Below are 24,498 nucleotides of genomic sequence, written 5' to 3' on the forward strand. Positions count from 1 at the left end.
CTGTTAACATTTACAGTGCTGGATGTCAAACCCAGGGGCTCACACATGCCAGGAAAATGTTCTACCACTTAGCTACATTCCTAGATTTTGGGTTTTGAGACAGGATCTCGCTATGTAACCCAAGTATTTCAAGAATTCATGGAAACTCACCTGCCTCAGCCTCTAAACTACTGCAACTATTTGTTTGTTTGTTTTTGTAATTTTTTTTTTTTTTACTGTGTAGCCCTGTCTAGCCTTGAACTCACAGAGATCCAACTGTCTCTGCCTCCTGAGTGCTGGGATTAAAGGCATGTGCCATCATCTCCCAACTAGTTGTTGCTGTTTTATAATTATTATTTTTAAAGATAGATTTATTTATTTATTATATGTAAGTACACTGTAAATAAATAAAACTTCAGACACTCCAGAAGAGGGCATCAGATCTTATTACAGATGGTTGTGAGCCATCATGTGGTTGCTGGGATTTGAACTGAGGACCTTTAGAAGAACAGTCTGTGCTCTTAACCACTGAGCCATCTCTCCAGACCCTGTTGTTGTTGTTGTTGTTTATTTTCTATGTTTGGGTATTCTGCCTGCCTACATGTTCCCTTCAGAGACTAGAAGATCAGATACCCCTAAGTCTAGAGTTATATATGGTTATAAGCCACCACCGTGTGGGTGCTGAGAATCAAGTCTGGGCTTCCAGTAAGAGCACCCCGTGCTCTCAACCACAGTCACCCAGCCCCGTGTTTTCTGAGACAGTGTCTCTCTATATAGCACAGGGTGTGCTGGAACTTGCTAGGTAGGCCGGGATGACCCTCAAACTCACAGAGATCTACCTGCCCTTGCCTCCTGAGTGCTGATGTCTTTTTTTTTTTAATTAAAAAAAAATTTTTTTAAAGATTTATTTATTTATTTATTTATTTTATTTTTATTATTTTTTTTTTTTTGTGGTTTTTCAAGACAGGGTTTCTCTGTGTAGCCCGGGCTGTCCTGGAACTCACTTTGTAGACCAGGCTGGCCTCGAACTCAGAAATCCGCCTGCCTCTGCCTCCCGAGTGCTGGGATTAAAGGCGTGCGCCACCACGCCCGGCTATTTATTTATTATATGTAAGTACACTGTAGCTATCTTCAGACACTACAGAAGAGGGAGTCAGATCTTGTTACAGATGGTTGTGAGCCACCATGTGGTTGCTGGGATTTGAACTCCAGACCTTTGGAAGAGCAGTCGGGTGCTCTTACCCACTGAGCCATCTCACCAGCCCTGTTGATGTCTTTTTAAAAATGTGTCAGCCGGGCGTGGTGGCGCACGCCTTTAATCCCAGCACTCGGGAGGCAGAGGCAGGCGGATTTCTGAGTTCGAGGCCAGCCTGGTCTACAAAGTGAGTTCCAGGACAGCCAGGGCTACACAGAGAAACCCTGTCTCGAAAAAACAAAACAAAAAAAAAACAAAAAAAAAAATGTGTCATGCCAGGCGTGGTGGCTCACACCTTTAATCTCAGCACTCGGGAGACAGAGGCAGGAGGATTTCTGAGTTCGAGGCCAGCCTGGTCTATACAAAAATGAGTTCCAGGACAGCCAGGGCTATACAGAGAAACCCTGTCTCGAAAAAAAAAAAGAAAAAGAAAACAAATGTGTCCTATGTAAATGGTGTTTTGTCAGCATGTACATCTGAACCGAGAAGACCACATCAGATCCCATGAGACTGTAGTGACAGATGGTTGTGAGCTACCAGGTGGGTGCTGGGAATTGAACTCAAGCCCTCTGGAAGAACAGTTATGCTCTTAATTACTGAGGCATCTCTCCAGCTCCTCTCGGCATATTTTTATTTCTTTATTATTATTATTAGTAGTAGTAGTAGTATTTTATTTTTTATTAGATATTTTCTTTATTTACATTTCAAATGTTATCCCCTGTCCTGGTTTCCTCTCTGAAAACCCCTATCCCATCCCCGCTTCCCCCTGCTCACCAACCCACCTACTCCTACTTCCTGGCCCTGGCATTCCCCTACACTGGGGCATAGAGTCTTCACCAGACCAAGGGCCTCTCTTCCCATTGACGACAGACTAGGCCATCCTCTGCTACATATGCAGCTGGAGCCATGTGTACACTTTGGTTGGTGGTTTAGTCCCTAGGAGCTCTAGTGGTACTGGTCGGTTCATATTGTTGTTCTTTCTATAGGGCTGCAAACTCCTTCAGCTCCTTGGGTCCTTTCTCTAACTCTTCCACTGGGGACCCTGTGCTCAGTCCAATGAATGAATGGCTATGAGTTACTATATTTGTCAGTAGTATTATTATTACTATTATTATTATTGTTGTTGTTGGAGGTGTGGAGTCAGAAGAGCACATTGTTGAACTAGCTCTCGCTCCCACCTCCCCGTGGGATCCGGGGTCAAGTCTCCAGGCTTGTTCCTCAGGGGCTTCTTGCTGGCCTGCTTTATTTTTAACATTTTTTTTGTGTATGTGTGTGCACACACGTGCCATGGAGCACACATAGAGGTCAGAGGACAGGTCGTAGGAGTCATTTCTCCTCCTGTCTTGAGGGTAGTGGGGAGTGAACCCAGATGTCCGCTTTGCAGCAAGTGTCTCCCCTTTATTAAGTTAACTCAATGGCCCTGTCTTTATTTTTAAATTGCATTTTGATTATTTTGTGTCTATGCATGTATGAGAGAGGAAGAGACCATGCAAGGGGGTGTGTGACACAGCACACATGTGGAGATCAGAGGACAGTTTGGGGAACTGATTCTCTCTGCCACCATGTGGGAGGGAGCTCAGGTCACTTAGCTTGGCACTAAGACCTACCAGGGCACCTCACTGCTCCTCCTTGTAGTCCTGGCTGTCCTGGAATTCACTCTGTAGACCAGGCTGGCCTCAAACTCAGAGATCTGCCTGCCTCTGCCTCCCAAGTGCTGGGATTGTTTTGTTTTGTTTTGATTTGTTTTTTGCGAGACAGGGTTTCTCTGTGTAGCCCTGGCTGTCCTGGGCTACTCTGTAGACCAGGCTGGCCTCGAACTCAGAAATCCTCCTGCCTCTGCCTCCCGAGTGCTGGGATTAAAGGCGTGCGCCACCAAGCCCGGCATATTTATTTTTATTTTATGCATATGACTGTTTCTTCTGCATATATGGATGTGCCATATGTGTGTGTTTAGTGAGTATAGAGGCCAGGAGAGAGCACTGAATTCCAGGGAACTAGAATTGTAGATAGATGCAAATTACCCTGGGAGCACCTGGAACCTGAACCTCTGCAGCATCGGCAAATATTCCAACCTCTGAAACACCGCCCAGCTGCCCTCAGTCCCACCTCATAGTTTTTAAATAGTTGGGAAAAAAAATTAAAAAGAAGTCATTGGGGCTGGAGAGATGGCTCAGTGGTTAAGAGCACTGACTGCTCTTCCAGAGGTCCTGAGTTCAATTCCCAGCAATCACATGGTGGCTCACAACCATCTGTAAGAAGATCTGACGCCCTCTTCTGGTGTGTCTGAAGACAGCTACAGTCTACTTAGATATAAAAATATATCTTTAGACTGAAGCGTTCAGGGCCAGAGAGAGCAGAACCGACCAGAGCAAGCAACCTTCATTCCCAGTAACCACATGATGGTTCACAACCATCAGTACAGCTACAGTGTACTCACATACATAAAATAAATCTTTAAAAGAGAGAGAGAGAGATTGAAGTTGGGCCTGCAGGTGTGTGCTTGTAACCCCAGCACTTGACAGGCTAAGAAGAGAGGATTGTCACCAGCTCCCTGTCAGGGTCAGCCTGGGCTACACAGTGATGAGTGTCTCCAAAAGACAGACAGAGGGGCTGCAGAGCTAACTCAGTGTCTAAGAGAATCCACTCCGCTTGCAAAGGACCAAGTTCAGTTCCTAGTTCACAACTGTCTGTAACTCTAATATCCAGGAGATATTTTGGCCTCTGCAGGCACCAGGCATGTACACGGTACACTGACATATATGCAGGAAAGCACTCATACACACAAAATAAAAATAAATAAAACCTCAAAACAAAAGCAAAAACAAAACAAGCAATAAAAATAAAAATTGGGGGCTGGTGAGATGGCTCAGTGGGTAAGAGCACCCGACTGCTCTTCCGAAGGTCCGGAGTTCAAATCCCAGCAACCACATGGTGGCTCACAACCATCCGTAACGAGATCTGACTCCCTCTTCTGGAGTGTCTGAAGACAGCTACAGTGTACTTACATATAATAAATAAATAAATCTTTAACAAAAAAAAAAATAAAAAAAAAATAAAAATTGCACAGAGGGGGCTGGAGAGATGGCTCAGCGGTTAAGAGCACCAACAGCTCTTCCGGAGATCCTGAGTTCAAATCCCAGCACCCACATGGTGGCTCACAACCATCCGTAATGAAATCTGACGCCCTCTTCTGGTGCATCTGAAGACAGCTACAGTGTACTTACAGATAATAAATAAATTAATTTTAAAAAAAAAGTGCACAGAGCCTGAGTAACAGCATTTGGGTTGACATCTGACCTCCATACACACATATATAGACAGACACACAGTAACACATATGTGTACACACACACACACACACGAACAAAAGTTCAGGATCTTTCTCAGCTACACTGAGTTATTTAGGTGACCAATATGGTATATACAGGATACTCTCTCTCTCTCTCTCTCTCTCTCTCTCTCTCTCTCTCTCCCTCTCTCTCTCTCTCCCTCTCTCTCTCGTTCTATCTATCTATATATATATGTAATATATATAATTTCCATAAAATTCAAATTTCAATACTCATAGGGTTTTTTTTAACATGCTCACTCATTCGCATATTGTCAGCAGAGTTCACTGTTATGACAGAGACCATATGGCTCACAAGCCTAAAATATTTTTTCCTTTGTCTTTATTGAAAAAGCTTTTAGCTGGGCATGGTGGTGCACGCCTTTAATCCCAGCACTCGGAAGGCAGAGGCAGGCAGATTTCTGAATTCGAGGCCAGCCTGGTCTACAAAGTGAGTTCCAGGACAGCCAGGGCTATACAGAGAAACCCTGTCTCAAAAAGACGCCCCCTGCCCCCCCAAAAAAAAAAAGAAAAGAAAAAGCTTTTAAGATCTGCTATGTACCAATCAGGCATTCTGTAACGGTTTTGGGGATGAGACATTGATAACCCACTTCCTAAATATCACCCAGAGCCCACAGAGAAGTCCACTGGAGGGGGTGTCCAGCAACCAGACATTTTCCTCTCTCTTTCACCCCTGGATTTGTCAGCATGTCAGAGCTTCGGTTGCTTGCTCAAAGCCACACATACACATACGCAGTTGAATGGAGATGATGGGACTGCAAAGCTGACCCATCACACTGTGAAACCTGCACTTTCTGAAACCAAAACAGAAGCTCCTGAAGAGAGCATGTGAAGTCACTCACCTCCCACCTGACTTCAGAGCCAAGCAATCAGGGCCAGGTGGCTCAGTGAGTAGATTGCTCACAGCCAACAACCCATCCCCAGGCTCCACCAGGTTTAGGAAAGTCATCCTCTGACATTCATGTGCACGGTATCATGTGCCCCCAATAAATGACTAAGTATACATTTAAAGTGAAAATAACAAATGGCTGCGGAGGTCACCCAGTGGCTAAAGATGCTTGTCACCAAGACTTGAGTTCAGGGTCACATTCACACAAATCAGTTGTAACTGCCTTTTTTTTTTTTTTTTTAAAGCCTGAGGAGGGGCTGGAGTGGTGAAGGGCACTGGAGGACCCAGGTTTGCTTCCCGGCACCCACATGGTGTCTCGCAACCATTTACAACTCTAATTCCAGGGGATATGATATTCTCTTCTGAACGTCTCGGGCACAAGGCATACAGGTGGCTCACATAGGTAGATGCAGACAAAACATCCATACACATAAATAAGTAAGTAAATAAATAAATGTTGGGTAGGCCTGGTAGTGCTTCCTTGCCTTTGATCCCAGCACTTGGGACCCAGAGGAAGGTAGATTTCTGTGAGTTCCAGGACTGCCAGGACTACAAAGTAAGACCCTATCTAAAAACAACAACAACAACAACAACAAAACAAAACATAAAAAAAAAAAAGAACAAAAACCACACAAATAAAAACTTAAAAATCTGAATAAGGGGCTGGTGAGATGGCTCAGTGGGTAAGAGCACCCGACTTCTCTTCCAAAGGTCCAGAGTTCAAATCCCAGCAACCACATGGTGGCTCACAACCATCCGAAACGAGATCTGGCGCCCTCTTCTGGAGTGTCTGAAGACAGCTACAGTGTACTTACGTATAATAAATAAATAAATCTTTAAAAAAAAAAAAAAAAAAAGAATTACGTTAAAATTAAAAAAAAAAAATCTGAATAAAGTGTTGTGAGGCAGGCCCTGGTTCTGCTAGCTGACAGTCCCAGGAGAGGACCTACTAGTAGCTGTCACCAGCAAGGATTATAGTAAATTCTTCAGAAACCAACTTGTTTGTTTGAGACAGGTCTCCCTTTGTGGCCTTGACTGGCCACAAGCCTGGCCTGAAGATGATCTTGCATTTGCACGCCTCCTGCCTAGACGTCCTGAGAGCTGTGACTGCAGGTATGCAGCTGTGCGAGAGCTGGGACTGTAGGTGTGCAGCTGTGTGCCAGGCCTGGTGTATGTGGTGTATCTAAATTCAGGGTTTTGATAGGCTAGGCCAGTACTCTCCATGCTGAGCTACATCCCCAGCCCCTGAAGCCTGGAACTTCGTTTCCTGTATCTGGCTCTGGGGTTCTGAATCTCTAGGGAGGTGGGACAGCAATGGAGAAAACCTAGAAAATCCAGGCAATAAAGCCTGAGGAAGGGCTGGGAGGTGGTGGCAGAGAAACCCTGTCTCAAAAAAACAAACAAAAACAAAAGACAAGGAAGGTCAGGGGGTTGAGGCATGTCTTCAATCTCAGGCCTTAGAAGGCAGAGGTAGGTAAATCTCTGTGAATTTGAGGACAGACTGAGCTACACAGAAAAAATGCAGGCCAGCCAAGGCCACAGACATCTGGTCAGTCACAGAAAATTTCTGGCTCTACAGAAAATGATGATTCAAAATTTAACCTCTCCTCAGCAGGGAAGGTCTGTTGGTTACCAGGCCAGAGGATCTGAATTTAGTCTTGGGACCCACATGGTAGGCAGAATGGAACTAATATATCTGTCTCTGTCTCTGTCTCTGTCTCTCTCTCTCTCTCTCTCTCTCTCACACACACACACACTAAATAAATAAACATAAAAGAGAAAGGCAAACCATTGGCCTACTTTTTGTCAACTTGACAAAAGCTGTGGGGAACCTCAGTTGAGAAAATGTCTCCACGAGACTGATTGGCCTGTGGGGCATTTTCCTGATAATTAGCGTGGATCTGGCCCACAAGTGAAAAGCAGAATGAGCAAGCTGGGTTTGTCGTGGCCTTTGCTTCAGTTCCTGCATCCAAATTCCTGCCCCGACTCCTCTACAAGATGTACTCTCTGTAAGCTGTACGTCGAACCTTTTCTCCCTCAGGGTGCTTATAGCTATGGTGTTTATCATAGCAACAGAATACCTAAGACAACCATGAGCCCACCAGTGAGAATTAGGGTTAGAACAGAGCTGGTTTTAGTGTCAGGAAGACCCCAGTACTGTTTTTCCTCTCTGATCCTGTCCACGGGCCCACTCATCTATGGCAGGAACGAATGTTCTGTCTTCCCAGTCAGCCTGCCTTGACTGACTGCCTGGTGTTCTGCATCTCTCTGACTTTCCTGTCAGTGCTGGAGAAGGGAACAGTACAATTCCCAAAATGCAAAATACAAAATGCAAAAAAAAAAGAAAAAAGAGGCTGGAGAGATGGCTCAGTGGTTAAGAGCCTCCACTGCTTTTCCAGAGGTCCTGAATTCAATTCCCAGCAACCACTTGGTGGCTCACAACCATCTGTTAATGGGATCTAATGCCCTCTTCTGGTGCACATGAAGACAGCAACAGTGTACTCACATACATAAAATAAATAAAATCTTAAACAAAAAGAGAATCAGCTATGTACCACCACACCCTGGTCACAGTTGAAAGCAGCCAATACTCAGGGTAATAAAAAGGAAAGAGGAGGAGGAGGAGGAGGGGGGAAGGGTAGAGAAGATCCATTCATCCAGCAACCAGTACTATAAACTGTAAAATACACTAAGACACAGACAAGAACCCAGAAGGATAATACATCAATGCAAAGATGGCCAGATGCTTGTGTGGCCAAAACCCATTTACCGAGATCAGCTTCTGTGACGAGTCTGAACAGGCATTTCCCTGCAGCGGTGGCCCATAGAGCAGTTATTGCCTTTACTGTTAGGAAATTCCAGAAGTTCCAAGCTGGGAAGGTAGCCAAGCATCCCCAGACCCTAATCCAACCACACACTCGGCTAAGTCACCGGGCAGGCATCTCAACACCACCCCGCCCCTCTCCTCTGTGGCACTCAAGGCTCATGCAGCAGTCTGGAATTTTGCTGTTTCCAAAGGTGATCCTCAGCTTTGTTTGGATTTAAGGATTCTGCCTTCCTCCCCAGCATACCCCACCCCTGGGCTTGTGACTATATGCTTCTCTACAGGAGCCCTGGGTCCTAGTCCAGGAAGCAAAACTTAGGATAAGAAAGCAAAGACCTGTCAAACGCAGCCAATCCTCGGCTCCCCACCAGGTTCTCAGCAGGCACTGTGGTGTCTGTGCCAAAAGGGTGGGCGGGGCAAGAGAAGGTCTGAGGTTCAGAGGGACATCTAAGGAGACTTTGGCCAGGGTGACACAGGAAATTAACCTGGAAGATACCAGGAAATGCTAAAGTAGCTGGTAGGGTGGGTAAACCCTAATAGGACGGTGGGACAGTCTAGACTCTGGAAGAGCTTGGCTTTAGGAACGAATGATTGGTCCTGAGATTGTCTTGAGTCTCACAGAGGTGCTGGGTTCCAGTCCCAACACCGTAGGATAAAAATGATAGTAGGGGTTTTTGTTTTGCTTTTGTTCTTAATGACAACACGACAGAGTTGGATGCCAAATGAACTTGACTTTGAAACCTAGTCCTACCTTACATCTTAATTGACATAGGTTAGTTATCTAAATCCTTTATACTTTGTACTCAAGACAAGGATTGAGTATGTTAACCCTACAAGATTCTAAAGATTAAAAAAAGAAAACATGAAAGAATTCATCAACATTTGATACATACGTTGTGTTCATTGATCACTGGCTGTTATTGGGACTCTTTACTTTCCTATTTGCATACGTGCATGCGTATACACATATGTGCACACAAACATATAGCATCTATAAACACACATACGCTGCCCCCTAAGCAGAAATGGGAAGTGAAAGTAAGATGCTGGTGCGGAACCTGTAACTTCTCTTGCCGCTTCCTGGGTGCTGAGCAGCTCCTGGCATGACATCCCTGCTTCCTGAGGAATGTCCATTCATCAAGCACGGACCCAGGAAAAGGAAGAAGAGACTCACCAGAGGTCCCGAGGGTGGGAAACCTGTTCTGGCCCTCAGCTGGTGACTTCAATATGGGCGCAAGTCCTGCTTCAGGCAGCCCCTCTAAAGGTCTATCCGGGCACCTCGGTGGGGATGTCTCTCTCTCGGTCCCTCTACAGGAACTGTGCATGGTCCAGAAGTTTGCATAGGGGCCATGGGGCACTCATTCCAGTACTGACCAGCTGCCTCTTCAACTGTTCAAGCCCTTCCCTTCCCCACCCTACTTCAAACACCCTAGACAGTTCTGTGGCCAGACCTTTAACCCTTTTGGTGCCATTGCCCTGTTCCAAGCGTTCCCTGGACAAAGGGTGGCCACGGGACTCAGTCTCCCGTGGAAGCAGGTGCGGGGAACCAGACTGGGGTCCCCTTGAGAGGAGAGGATGTTGGACTCTGACCACTGGGAACTTTTAGCTTCCCTCTAATGGGACAGGGAGAAGCTGGGGAGGGAAAGGGGAACATCAGCCCAGCGCAAGGGTCACAGCTGGAGTCCTACTTAACATTGAGGTCTTCCCCCAGGTCAGCAGGGTCCTCTATTCTCTCTCATGTTAGGCTTAAAAACTGTGCTTTGGTCCCTTTAAGAGGCAGGTTACAGTAGCGTGGGAGGAGAGGTTGTATTTATTTGAGCTGCAATTGCACAGGAAGGGAGATTATAGGCAGCTACAGGTAAGGAGGGCCCTAGCTCTGACAGCACCAGGGTGACCAGCAACTCAGCCAACATGCCAACGCATAGCATGGCTTGTTTTGGAGACCAGGCAGCAGGATATTTGACCAGCTCCTCCACCCTTTCCTTGGTAACAACTGAGGGGGTGTGGACTCAACCCTCGCCTCTTCCGCTAGGGCAGAGGGCAGCTTGGCACAGCTTGGCACTTGTGGAGGTGACAGGGAGCAAGCCTCTCTTAAGGAGCCTGTGGCTACTGGAAAGGGCTCGCTGGGAGATTTGCTGTCTCTGACAACGCTTGATTTACAGAGCCTTGGACAAGCTTCTAAGTGCTTCCTTTATCCCTCATTTGCAAACGGGAAGTATGGCTATGTAGTAGTCACTTAGTAAGTATGATGTGGGTCAGTGTGATGGCACACAGGACTCTGGGACAAGGTGGACTTGAGGTATCTAGCAAGTTCACACTAGTCTTATCTATAGAGAGACAAGTTTTGAGACTTCTTGTCTCAAAAACACTAAGTAAAAATAAATATGCCACACTGCCATCTGCTGGTGATCTTTGGATAAGCCCATTTACATTGTCCTTTGTGACCTATTGAATAAAGCAAACAAATGAGTTGTCTTCTGATCAGCTAGCCTTTGCTCTGAGGTCCTTGCTGTGGGTGAGGGGGAAGGCATCCAGAAGGAACGATGCATCCTTCCCTACCCCCCAACCAAATGTGGGAGAGGGACAGTGATTTGCTTTTCCCTGAGAATACAGGAGAGATGCTTGTGCCCTGGAAATCCACATTAAACAATCTTGATGAGGATGCAAGCTCCAAGACGGGGGAGGGGGGGGTGCGGGGGGGGTGCGGGGGTGCGGGGGGGTGCGGGGGGGGGTTGCCAGAGGCCAAAGCAGAGCGCTGAGCAGCCACAGTCTCCAAGTCCGTGTTATGTTACCCTCCATGCTCCAGCTGTGCTCTGGGGGAGATTAACTTCCTGTCTCTCCACTGAGCTGACCCCTGCTCTCCCTACTCCCCACTTTCTTCAGGTCTGGAGGCCTAGATGTGAAGGAAGCGGCAATGGAAGCAGCTGGCTCCCTCTGGTACCAATCTGAGCGGAGATGGGATGCTGTGGGAGTACTGAGGGCTGTCTGCAGAAGGTAGAAGAGACCTAGTACCTGCTGGCTCCAGGGCTGCTAGCTAGCCTTCTAGGGAAGAGCCCCCATTTGGACACCCAATCTCCAGGGTAATGAGGGGAATGCTCACCGTCCTTCTCTTCTCACAGATCGCATACGACCTGATTCAGGGTTCACACCTTTGAGGGTGTGTGTATGTGTGTGTTGGCAGTCATCCTATCTGATAGCCTCAAGGTGACAAGGGCAGTGCTGAAGCCAACTATTTCAGCTAAGCCTGTCTACAGACTTCAGAAGTGCTTACATTCTCCCCAGCCACTGCTGAAGGGACGCTCAAATTCCACCCTGACTCCAAGGCAGCTGATCTCTTGAGAGATGAAGAATCTAGTCTGGCCTCTTTTCAAAGGACCCATGACATCCACTGCCTTCACCACACATATTATCTGTGAGCTCCCGTTTCATCTGCTCTCCCGCCAGTGCCAGTTCAAACACCGTTGATCTGTACAAGGAAAAGGAGTGAGAGCCCCCCTGCCTTCTAGAAGAGACCACCCAGAGTGAACACTGAGAAAGAAACAGCTTGATGTCACCTGCCCCAGTCCATCCTGTTGTGGGCAGGAAAGCCCTCCTCCTGTGACTTAACTCTGTAACTCCAGGAGAAAGCATACAACCCTTCCCACTCTGAAAGGGAAGGGTTCAGTAGCAGACAAGAGCCTCCCTATGAAAGGCACTCCCCACTTGGCACACCTCTACACCTGCTCCCCCTGTCTGAGCATTCCCAGGTTCCCACCAGAATATGAGGAACAAGAGCCATCATCTTTCTTGCTTTCTGACCTGGCTGGCGCTGGCATGTCCAAGCTGCAGGGCCTGAAGAAAGGATGTGAGTTGCCTAAGGGCCACCCCATTGGGAGCTTCCCGTTGTCTCCAAGTCCGTTTCATCTTTCAGGGACCCAGAGGCTCCCAAGGCTGGGGAAAGGAAAGGTTAAACCGGTTAGGCAGGGGAGCTGAGGAGCGGTCGAAATGGGAAACTTGTTAGCAGAAACAAAGCCAGTGTTTGTTGGGTTCCCCTCCTGCCTGGGAGGCCTTTCTCAGACCACGGCATTCCTGTGTTGGACAGAGTCAGTTTACAGTGGAGAAGCCTCTGTAAACTGACTCTGTAAAAGCCAAAGCTGCCTTTCCCACTGGCTACTAGAGGGTCCAACGCAGCAGGAAACCCAGCACTTCTCCCTGGCATGAAAAGAAAACATTCGCCAGGCGTGGTGGCGCACGCCATTAATCCCAGCACTCCGGAGGCAGAGGCAGGCGGATTTCTGAGTTCGAGGCCAGCCTGGTCTACAAAGTGAGTTCCAGGACAGCCAGAGCTACACAGAGAAACCCTGTCTCGAAAAAACACCAAAAAAAAAAAAAAAAAAGAAAAGAAAACATTGCTGGGCATTTGGCTCAGGCCTTTATTCTCAGCACTCAGGAGGCAGAGGCAGGGGGATCTCTAAGTCTGAGGCCAGCCTGGTCCACAGAGGGAGTTTCAAGACAGCAATAAGGAGACTCCATCTCAACACACACACACACACACACACACACAAATAAATTCAAACTCAACAGAAGCCATTTCCTTTAATAACTTTTTTTTTTTTTAAAGATTTATTGCCGAGCGTGGTGGCGCATGCCTTTAGTCCCAGCACTTGGGAGGCAGAGGCAGGCGGATTTCTGAGTTTGAGGCCAGCCTGGTCTACAAAGTGAGTTCCAGGACAGCCAGGGCTACATAGAGAAACCCTGTCTCGAAAAACAAACAAACAAAAAAAAGGATTTATTTTATGTATATGAGTACACTGTCAATGTACAGATGGTTGTGAGCCTTTATGTGATTGTTGGGAATTGGATTTAGGACCTCTGCTTGCTCCAGTTGGCCCAGCTCGCTCAGTCCCTGATCACCCCAGCCCAAAGATTTTATTATTATAAATAAGTACACTTTTGCTGTCTTCAGACACCCCAGAAGAGGGTGTCAGATCTCATTACGGATGGTTGTGAGCCACCATGTGGTTGCTGGGATTTGAACTCAGGACCTTCATAAGAGCAGTCAGTGTTCTTACCCACTGAGCCATCTCACCAGCCCCTTTTAATAACTTTTATTTATATGTGCAGGTGCCTGCAGAGGTCATAAAAGGGTGTTAGAGCCACAATTGCTTGAGTTAAAGGCCACCTGACATAGATGCTAGTTCTGAATTTGGGTCCTCTGCAAGAGCAGTATGTGCCTTTGCTGTTGAGCCATCTCTCCAGCCCCAGAGCTGCCATTTAGTTTTTTAAAACTTAATTTTAAACAATGTATGTGGGTGGCATAAGCCTTTAATCCCAGCACTTGGGAGGTAGAGGCAGGCGGATTTCTGAGTTTGAGGCCAGCCTGGTCCACAAAGTGAGTTCCAGGACAGCCAGGGCTATACAGAGAAACCCTGTCTTGAAAAAACCAACCAACCAACCAACCAACAACAACAACAACAAAAAAAAACCTCCCAAAATTTATGTATTTGAGTTGTTTTTTTTCTGCATGTATCTCTGTGTACCAATCAAGCACCTAGTTCTAGCAGAGTCCAAAAGAGGCCATTGGAACTAGAGTTAGAGGTTATGAACCACCATGCTGGGAATAGAAACCAAGTCCAACAGAACAGCTAGTGCTCTTAACCACTGAACCATCTCTTCATCCCTAGAAACCACCACTTAAGAGCAGTGGTTCTCAACCTTCCTAGTGCTGTGACCCTTTAATACAGTTCCTTATGTGGTGGTGACCCCAACCATAAGGTTATTTTCATTGCTACTTCATAACTGCAATTTTGCCACTGTTATGAATTGTAAATATCTGATATCTGACCCCTGTGAAAGGGTCCTTCAACCCCCAGGTTGAAAACCACTGAGTTAGACTAGTGGGCTAAAAAGGCCAGTAAATTGATCAGGACCATCTCCAGCCATGGAGAGCCATGAGCACAAGGGTTAAAAGGAATCAGGCCGGGTGTGGTGATGTATATGAGTACACTGTCAATGTACAGATGGTTGTGAGCCTTTATCTGATTGTTGGGAATTGGATTTAGGACCTCTGTTTGCTCCAGTTGGCCCAGCTCGCTCAATCCCTGATTGCCCCAGCCCAAAGATTTTATTATTATAAGTAAGTACACTGGGCTGGTGAGATGGCTCAGTGGGTAAGAGCACCCGACTGCTCTTCCAAAGGTCCGGAGTTCAAATCCCAGCAACCACATGGTGGTTCACAACCATCTGTAACGAGATCTGACTCCCTCTTCTGGAGTGTCTGAAGACAGCTACATTGTACTTACATATAATAAATAAATTAAAAAAAAAAAAAAAAAAAAAGTAAGTACACTTTTGCTGTCTTCAGCCACCCCAGAAGAGGGTGTCAGATCTCATTATGGGTCACCTTTAATCCCAGCACTTGGGAGGCAGAGGCAGGCAGATTTCTGAGTTCCAGGCCAGCCTGGTCTACAAAATGAGTTCCAGGTCAGCCAGAGCTACACAGAGAAACCCTGTCTCAAAAAACAAAAACAAACAAAAAAAAGGAATCAGGCACATCTCTGGGAATAGCCCACACTTCAAGGCCAAGAGAGCCCCCTGGCTGCCCTGGAGCTGGAGCTTCCAAACCTGGGCTGCAAACTGACTTGTCTGTTGACACAAGACAAACACATCGGTGTGGCATTTGTTTTTATTAGAAAATTCATTTGGTAAGTGCCCCTAATCCAGGCAGGGCCTGGGTAGCCCCCATAATCCTCTACCCTCTTGAGAGGAGCTGCCAGGGGATGGGGGTGTCAGCCAGTGTCCAAAGGGCCCCTCCTGGACCCCAAAGAGTTCACATTGCTAATAATATACCAACAGCACCTTGGTGGGACCCTCCAGCCCCGAAGCTGTAGCTAAGGGCTGTCCTGTCTATATGGCTTCAGTGACAACGGGGAGGCCCTCTCCAACCTCCAGGCCTGCCCCTTGCATTCCGGTTGAGTTCGGGATAAGATTCAGGACAAAATAGCCACGGGCCAAGGGCCAAGAGAACACTTTTGACACCCTCTGGAGTCTAGAAAAAAACCTGGTTTCTTGGGAGAGAAGGGCCGAGGAAACTGCATTCAGTTCTTCTTGGGTTTGGGAGTATCGTATTTCCTCTTGCTGGAATACCACAGGAGCAGGGGGATGCCTATGGAGGGCAAGGTCATGACCCCAAAGGCTGCCCAGTCCAGCTGTGGAGGAAAACAAAGGCTTGCTTAGGAGTTTGGGTACAGATGCAGGAGGGAAAAGGAAGGAGGGAATGGTATGACTGGAAGGGAAGGGAGCAGCAGGGCCCAGGATGTAAGCAGGACTTTGCCAGCCTCTCCCTCAGACAAAATGGTTCTCTATGACTAGTCTCCTTTTCAAGCTGTGCAGCCAAGCCTCATCTCACCCAAATTCTAGATAGTGTTTGAGAAGGGGGATGCCCTAAGGTGGATGTCTCCACCTTGGGCTTCATACTTTACCTTCCATCTTTGTTAAACCCTTGTCATTCCTGGCTCACACCAGGCCTTGAGTCAATCTGAGCTGTTCTGAGTCTCTCCTCCCTCAGCTCCTCTTTGCCTGGCTAATCCTCTCTGGACTCAAAGCCTGGACAGGTGGTGCTGACTAAAGCCCCGCCAGGGTCCAGTGTAAGGCCTGACTGACCAGAGCATCCCCTTCCACGCCTTATAACATCAGGGGAATTTTGTTGCTCCTGCGTCTCTGCAGCCAAGCAGGTTGCAAACCGACTAAATGGTTGCTGATGAACCCCCTCATGTCCCTGCCTTCATTTCCCAGGAAGTGTTGGGATAGAACCCAAGGCCTGGAGCACACAGGGCAGACCGAGCTACAGCCTCAGCCCCCCAGGCCATCTGATGGGATGGACTGAGTCTCATTTGGAGCTCTGGGTGAATTAAATTCCCTCTCTCAGTGTTTAGTCAGCTCTGAAAAATTCTCTCCAAGCTCCAGCTGGGCTGGTGCTGTGTAACACTCAACTATCCCAAAACTTGGTGACCTCCACTGAATCTATTAAGGCCTCCAAGTGACACAGAACTCTAAGTCAGGCATCTTTCTACTAAAGGCTGAGCAGAGGGAAAGTCCAGGTTTGTGGCGATGGCAAATACTAGAAATGCTTACGAAATGGGGGGAGAATCTCCTGTCAAACTCCCGTTGAGCGAGGATTCCTCCCTGTCCAGGGGCGCTGGTGGAGCCAATCTGGAGAAGAAAAAAGCTGTTAAGGCAAGTTTCAAAGTCACCTTGTCCGAGAACAGGCTGTTCCAGCTGACACATTTCTGAGCATCAGACGTAGTCACCAACACACACAGGCAACAGTGCTTAAAGGACAGAGCTGCAGCCCAGCTGAGCATCAGTACTGGGAAAAGAATAGAAAAAAGCAGAGGGATGGCTCCCCAACACCCACAGAGTGGCTCCCCAACACCCTGAACTCCAGTTCCAGGGAATCCAATCCCTTCTGATCCCTTCAGGCACTAGGCACACATGTAGTACACACACATACAAGTAGGCAAAGCTGTCATATCCACAAATAAATCTAAAAAGAAAAAAGAAACAAAAACAAAAAACTTAAGCTTTTAAATTAGAAAGATGAAGCATGGTGACACACATCCTTAATCTCAGCACATGGGAGGCAGAGACAGACAGATCTCTAAATTAGAGGCCAGCCTGATCTACAGAGTGAGTTCTAGGACAGATAGGGCTACACAGAGAAATTCTATCTTTAAAAAACAAAAATAAATAAACAAGCATTTAAAAACCAGAGAGATGACTCCCTTTAGCATTCTGTAAAGTAGATCAGGAGCCAGGAGAGCTGAAGTCTCACACAGTGGGACTCACCACACAGTGGGTGTCTGTTAAACAGCTCAGGCCAGCTATGTAACTCAACCCAAAACTCAACCCACCAGACTTGTCTATAAGACAAGGTGTATAAGGAAGCTACAAGTCCTCCGCAATCATTTACTTATTCCTCAAGAGAAAACCCCCTGTCTACTTCACAGGGCTGACTGAGGCTCAGCTGAAGGACTAAGAAGGGCCCTGACTATGTTAAAGCCCCACCCAATGTACATTAGCAGAGCAGGGCTGGGACAGCTTCACATTCCTCTGCTTTCAAGAGGGGCCAAGAGTTTGGAGCTCACTGCAAACAACTCTGTTCTCAGGTGGCGGGTGAGCCTTTGATTTTTGTGTCTGTTAACCCACCAAGTACCAGGTAATGCTGGGCACAGGGGCTCATACTCGCAATCCCAGCACATGGGTGACTGAGGCCGGAATATCAGGAGTTCAAGACCAGCCTCATTCATATGTTGAGAGTTTGAGAAAGGCCAGCCTGGGCTACAGGAGAATCTGTCTCAAACTAAGCTTAAAAAACAAAACAAAGCCGGGCGTGGTGGTGCACGCCTTTAATCCCAGCACTTGGGAGGCAGAGGCGGCGGATTTCTGAGTTCGAGGCCAGCCTGGTCTACAAAGTGAGTTCCAGGACAGCCAGAGCTACATACACAGAGAAACCCTGTCTCGAAAAACCAAAAAAAAAAAAAAAAAAAAAAAAACCAAAACAAAAACAAAAAAAATTCAGCCAGGCCGTGGTGGCGCATGCCTTTAATCTCCGGTGCAGCTACCGGTTCTGAAACGTTATGATTGGACCCAGACTTCCTTAGGACCAGTGAGGCAAAGGACACTGTCAATGAGACAAAAAGGCCACCAACAGGTTGGGGAAGAATTTCTACCAATCCTAAATCCGATAGGGGACCAATATCCAATATATACAAAGAACTAAAAAATGAGGCACAGAGCTAAACAAAGAATTCTCAACTGAGGAATACCAAGTGGCTGAGAAGCATCTGAAAAAATGTTCAGCATCCTTAATCATCAGGGAAATGCAAATCAAAACAACCCTGAGATTCCACCTCACACCAATCAGAATGGCTAAGATCAAAAATTCAGGTGACAGCAGATGCTGGCGAGGATGTAAAGAAAGAGGAACACTCCTCCATTGTTGGTGGGATTGCAAGCTTGTACAACCACTCTGGAAATCAGTCTGGCGGTTCCTAACAAGATTGAACATAGTACTACTGGAGGATCCAGCAATACCTCTCCTGGGCATATATCCAGAAGATGTTCCAACTTGTAATAGGGACACATGCTCCACTATGTTCATAGCAGCCTTATTTATAATAGCCAGAAGCTGGAAAGAACCCAGATGTCCCTCAACAGAGGAATGGATACAGAAAATGTGGTATATTTACACAGTGGAGTACTACTCAGCTATTAAAAACAATGAATTTATGAAATTCTTAGGTAAATGGATGGATCTGGAAGATATCATCCTGAGTGAGGTAACCCAATCACAAAAGAACTTACATGATATGCACTCACTGATAAGTGGGTATTAGCCCAGAAACTTAGAATACCGAAGATTCAATTTGCAAAACACATAAAACTCAAGAAGAAGGAAGATCAAAGTGTGGATACTTCGTCCCTCCTTAGAATGGGGAACAAAATACCCATGTAAGGAGTTACAAAGATAAAGTTTCAAGCTGAGATGGAAGGAAGGACCATCCAGAGACTGCCCCACCTGGGGATCCATCCCATAATCAGCCACCAAGCCCAGACACTATTGCATATGCCAGCAAGATTTTGCTGACAGGACCCTGATATAGCTGTCTCTTGTGAGGCTATGTCAGTGCCTGGCAAATACAGAAGTGGATGCTCACAGTCAGCTATTGGATGGAACACAGGGCCCCCAATGGAGGAGCTAGAGAAAGTACCCAAGGAGCTGAAGGGGTCTGCAACCCTATAGATGGAACAACAATATGAACCAGTACCCCCAGAGCTCGTGTCTCTAGCGGCATATGTAGCAGAGGATGACTTAGTCGTCCAGCATTGGGAAGAGAGGCCCTTGGTCTTGTGAAGGTCATATGCCCCAGTGCCCCAGTACTGGGGAACACCAGGGCCAGGAAGTGGGAGTGGGTGAGTTGGGGTGGAGGGCAGGGGGAGGATATAGGGGACTTTCCGGATAGCATTTAAAATATAAATGAAGAAAATATCTAATAAAAAATTTGATAGTGTCTTTTGTCTTCCTTAGGACCAGTCCAGGTATATAGTTAACCTGTCTTAGCAGCTGCTGTGGAAATTTTTACAAGAGTTTTTAAGGAGAGACAGCCAGGGGATCTGATGTCTACTGGCTTCTATGGATATCCAACATACATGAAAGCGTGCACGCTTGCATACACACACACAAAATCACATACATAAAAATCAACCCATACACTCTAAGAAGAAACAAGGGAGTTTTTAAGGGAAGTAGAGCCCCGCCCAGCTTGGGTTTGGAGCACTTACCACAACAGGCCCATCCTCCTGGGCTAGGTAAGTAATCGTGGCAGAAGTGAAGTTGAAGTAGCCAGCTTTGAGAGGACGCAGGACCACTGTGTGGGAGACGTTGCTAGCGCTGGCCCAAGGGTTAAGGAAGAAGAAGAGATGCCGGAAGCCTAGTGTGGTGGTGTAGTCACTTAATCCCTGTGCCCAGGAGGCAAAGGTGGGCAGATTCTGTGAGTTTCAGGACACTCAGGGCTACACAGAAACCCTGTCTCAGAAACACAATGAAACAAAGCAGTAACAACCTTTCCATCCTGTTCATGCCGACCAGACCATGTGCACTCTTTGAAATTTAGCATATGGCATAAAACACTAATAACATATCTAATATGCTGGGAGTAGACCCGGGTCCTCTGAAAGAGCCACAAGTGCTCTTAACTGCTGAGCCATCTTTCTAGAGATACACAAACATGTCGGGGTTAGCTTTCTGCGCTGTATATTCAGAAGCTGAGTTCTGGGCTCCAGCCCCGACTGCAACCTGATCTTGGAGCACTGTGTCAAACTGTGTTCTGTGAGAATGCTCCCCAATATCCCTCATGGGCTAACAAAAGGCTAGAGCCTGTGACTGAGGAGGAGAGAGAGGAAGGTGGGACTGGAGATGGAGTAAGGGGGGCTCAGGTAGGGCCCATGAGAGGAAGGAGAGACTAGTGAATGTCACCACGAGGCAGGATGAACCAGGAGCACAAGGCAAGAAAAGCCGAGCAAACCTCAGCTGGCCAGTGATTGGGCATCTCGTTATTTATTTATTTATTTATTTATTTATTTATTTATTTATTTATTTTGGTTTTTCGAGACAGGGTTTCTCTGTGTTGCCCTGGCTGTCCTGGAACTCACTTTGTAGACCAGGCTGGCCTGGAACTCAGAAATCCGCCTGCCTCTGCCTCCCAAGTGCTGGGATTAAAGGCGTGTGCCACCACGCCCGGCTGGGCATCTCATTATTAATTTCCTAGCCAGGTTAAAAAAAAGTTCAGAACCTGCTCAGTACAGTGCCAGCAGATTGTAAATAAAATACCAAGTTTCTTCGTCTTTATTCCGGAGCTAAACAGAAAAGAATGGGGTAGAGACCCCTCCAAAAAAGTAATAAAATACACATGCCTTTTAGAAAATCTTCCACTGTTTTTTCTCTTGTTGGCTTGTTTCTCTCTGTGTGTGTGTGTGTGTGTGTGTGTGTGTGTGTGGAGACATGGCTAATCCCAGTTGCTGGGATTAAAGGCATGCACCGCCAGTGCCTGGCATATTTTCTGTTTTTGAGATGGGGTCTCACTGTATATAGCTGGCTGGCAGACCAGGCTGGTTATTGATCTAGAGTGCTACGATTAAACATGTGCACCATCATGCCTGGAAAGATTTTACTTATTTATATTTGGGTGTGTGTTCCATGAATTTATGTGCATGTGCACATGTATGTCAGTGCCTAGGCATGTTGGAAAAGGACCTGGAGTCCTTGGAGGAGAGGAGTTACAGATGGCTGTGAGCTGTCTGACAAGAGTGTTGGGAACCAGCCTTGTGTCTTCTCTAAGAACACAAATGCTCTTACCCACAAGAAAAAAAAAAAATCACCCAGTCCATGACACAAGTTCTTAAAAGTATAGTACACAGGATAAAAACAGAAGTAGCAAACAAAAATACAAAGAGACTATTTATCCTCATAGGAAAAATGTAGCCAGGCAGTGGTGGTACATGCCTTTAATCCTAGCACTTGGGAGGCAGAGGCAGGCAGATTTCTAAGTTTGAGGCCAGCCTGGTCTACAGAGTGAGTTCTAGGACAGCCAGGGCTATACAGAGAAACCCCGTCTCAAAAAAAAAAAAATAAATAAAAATAAAAAGAAAAGAAAAGTGTAAACATGTTGCTGAAGGGAAAGCCCAGAGGGTTAAGAACACTTCCTATTCCTTGGAGTTTGGTTCCGAGTATCCACATAGGACAGAACTTGCTGTAATCACAGCTCCAAGGCATCTGATGTCTTCTTGCCTACACACACACACACACACACACACACACACACACACACACAGAAAATCTAAATACACTTTAATACACAAAGCAGAGAGGGGAGAACTAATTATGTAATTCAATAGTTAAAAATAACTGTCACAGTGCAGTGGTGGCACGCACCTTTGATCCTAGCACTTGGGAGGCACATGCAGGTGGATCTCTGTGAGTTTTGAGGACAGCCTGGTCTACACAGCAAGTTTCAGGACAGCCTGGATTATGCAGGAAAATCCTGTCTTGAAAAACCAAAGTAATAACAATAATAGTAATAATAATAAAAAGCAGACACTAAGAGAAGATGCTAGCCGGGCGTGGTGGCGCATACCTTTAATCCCGGCACTCGGGAGGCAGAGGCAGGTGGATTTCTGAGTTCGAGGCCAGCCTGGTCTACAAAGTGAGTGCCAGGACAGCCAGGGCTACACAGAGAAACCCTGTCTCAAAAAACCAAAAAAAAAAAAAAAAAAAAAAAAAAAGAAAAGAGAAGATGCTAACACTTTACCTGGGGTCTCCATGGTGACATCCCACTGAATCTACTTTGAGAACACCTCAGGTATAGAGCACTTCTTACCCAATGTGTGTGAATACCCAGGTCTGTCTCCAGCAGTGCAAAGAAAAAAAGCACATTCAATATCCATTCATAGCCACAGATACCTTTATATGTCTTCATCTCCCTAACGGAGCTTGGGAGATACAGACAGCCTTAGAGCCTGAAGGAAGAAGGCACATTCACTCAGCTAACACCTCATCCTCCCCAGACAAGAAACAGACCACACATCCAGTCTGCAGCCCCCTTGATGTTTTCCAGGCAATGTTCCTCCCCCAGCCCTCACCACCCATAAAAAAAGGATACGGGGCAATCCGGTCCCATTTGACATTGAGCATACCGGAGACAATGCCGAAGTCTTCCGGAGGGAAGGAATCGTCAGATAATTCCACATCTAATGCAGCACTGAAAAGCAGAGGAAATAAAGAGTGAGGGACAGGGCTGGCGAGATGGCTCAGCAGTTAAGAGCGCCGACTGCTCTTCCGAAGGTCCTGAGTTCAAATCCCAGCAACCACATGGTAGCTCACAACTATCTGTAATGGAATCTGATGCCCTCTTCTGGAGTGTCTGAAGACAGCAACAGTGTACTCACATATAGTAAATAAGAGTGAGGGACATAAAACTAAGGGAACTGACCGGAAAATCCACCTGCTGGTCAAAAGAAACCCCCATAGTAAGTTGGGCCTGTTTTGAAGAATCCAGATCAAGGCCTGGATTCTGCTGCTCAGAAGTGAATCGCCCAAAGCTAATCCTGCTCTAATTCTAGACAGGGGAAGTAAGATATAAATGGGAAAGAAATAACAACAAAGAAGTGCTCATGGGAGCCAGCAGTGGTGGCCCATGCCTTTAATCCCAGCACTCGGGAAGCAGTCTGAGAGACAGACAGATGTCTGTGAGTTTGAGGCCAGCCTGGTCTAAGAGTGGACTCTCCAACAGCCAGTTAAGAAACTCGGTCTTGCCGGGCGTGGTGGCGCACGCCTTTAATCCCAGCACTCGGGAGGCAGAGGCAGGTGGATTTCTGAGTTCGAGGCCAGCCTGGTCTACAAAGTGAGTTCCAGGACAGACAGAGCTACATACACAGAGAAACCCTGTCTCGAAAAACCAAAAAAAAAAAAAAGAAACTCGGTCTTGAAAAACAACAAACAACAAAAAAAAGTGATTGTAAGTGAAAGAAGAAAGCTGGGAGTCCGCACCCGAGGTAAGAGGACAGATGTACACTCTGTCTGAATTTCCTTTTTCACAAGCTGAATTTATTCCTGCCTTTGAAAGCACCGGACAAAGGTAAGCCCTCTAGTATATTCATTCATTCATTCATTCATTCACTCACTCACTCAGTGCACTCGATACTGGAGGACTCCAAAAGAGAATTCACTCCCCAACAAAACGTTCTCTATGCCCACGTGGAAACTCGGAATTCAGAAGGAAGCTGGCGAACTCTAGGCCGTTACCTGGAGCCGACGTTGTAGATGTTATACTGCAGGGTCAGGTCCCTCCCTTCCACAGCGTATCTGTTGAGCAATGATTTGGAGGCCAAAAGCCTGGCTCCTTCTTCTGCTTGACTGACGGCTAACAGAGCCAACACCACAACCGCCAGCAGCCTCATCTTTGGAAAAAAGAGCAAAGTGAGCAATCGACCCAAGCATGGGGAAACACTGCCAGCCAGGCAGCTTGTGCGACGCCACACTCCAGCCCCGCCGCCACGTCGGCAGCAGAGAGCGCTGAGAACCGCCCAAGCCACAGCAGTGTGCACCACGCTGCCGGTCAGGCCGGGTCAGCGGGGACCCCCAACGCTCTTGTGTCTCCCAAACTCACCGTGAGTACCCCAAACGCCTCCCTGGGCTACAGACAACCGGAAAACAACGTCAGCCTCCGAAAGACCGGAAACGGATCTGACCGGAAACCCTGATGTCCCTTCCTGTGCCTTATGGATGTTGTAGTTCTGAAACAAGCCCCACCTTCCCCTTTGTGGTGGCTGCTACCCCAAAGGAGTGAGTTGCCTAGAGTCCTTGACTCTTTCCTGTGTGTCCTCCAATTTCTTCTCATTAATGCTTACCCCATGGAAAACCCCTCTGTTTAAGTAAACTAAAATGAAATAAACTGCATAGGCATAATTTCAAAGTTCAAAGAGTCTCCGACTTTGTTTTAAGGCTGAAGTAGCTAATACAGCCTTGCCTTGAATTCTTAGATTTCCAAGCTGCTGGTCACTGCCTTATGTAATTAGCACTTTATAGAGACTTAAGACAACTAGTAAACAGGGCCAGAGAGACCCTCGGCAGGTAAAGGCACTTGCCACCATGTCTGCCCATCTGAGTTTGAATCCTTGGACCCATTTAATAGGGCACCAACAAGTTCTCCTCTGAACTCTACATG

At 46.9% G+C, this 24,498-nt stretch overlaps 2 protein-coding genes across 3 annotated transcripts in view; both read right to left on the minus strand.

The window, feature by feature from the left end:
• Nucleotides 1-9,484, minus strand: part of Arhgef2 (Rho/Rac guanine nucleotide exchange factor 2) — a 57,424-nt gene extending 47,940 nt beyond the window's left edge. For both annotated transcript variants that reach the window (XM_085835755.1, XM_085835754.1), the window contains exon 1: nucleotides 9,411-9,484. The gene's annotated coding sequence lies outside the window, so the exon portion shown is untranslated. The remainder of the gene's footprint in view (nucleotides 1-9,410) is intronic.
• Nucleotides 9,485-14,882: 5,398 nt separating this feature from the next.
• Nucleotides 14,883-24,034, minus strand: Ssr2 (signal sequence receptor subunit 2). Its single transcript, XM_021157857.2, has 6 exons — nucleotides 23,941-24,034; nucleotides 23,577-23,731; nucleotides 22,435-22,533; nucleotides 19,559-19,667; nucleotides 16,349-16,426; nucleotides 14,883-15,423 (listed from the first exon to the last, which is right to left on the minus strand). The coding sequence occupies exons 2-6, from the start codon at nucleotides 23,729-23,731 to the stop codon at nucleotides 15,313-15,315; spliced, it is 552 nt and encodes a 183-aa protein (XP_021013516.1). The 5' UTR covers nucleotides 23,941-24,034; the 3' UTR covers nucleotides 14,883-15,312.
• Between the last annotated feature and the right edge of the window lie 464 nt (nucleotides 24,035-24,498).

This window comes from Mus caroli, unplaced genomic scaffold (assembly GCF_978045245.1).
Source record: "Mus caroli unplaced genomic scaffold, Mus_caroli_1 scaffold_3, whole genome shotgun sequence".
Lineage (NCBI taxonomy): Eukaryota > Metazoa > Chordata > Mammalia > Rodentia > Muridae > Mus > Mus caroli.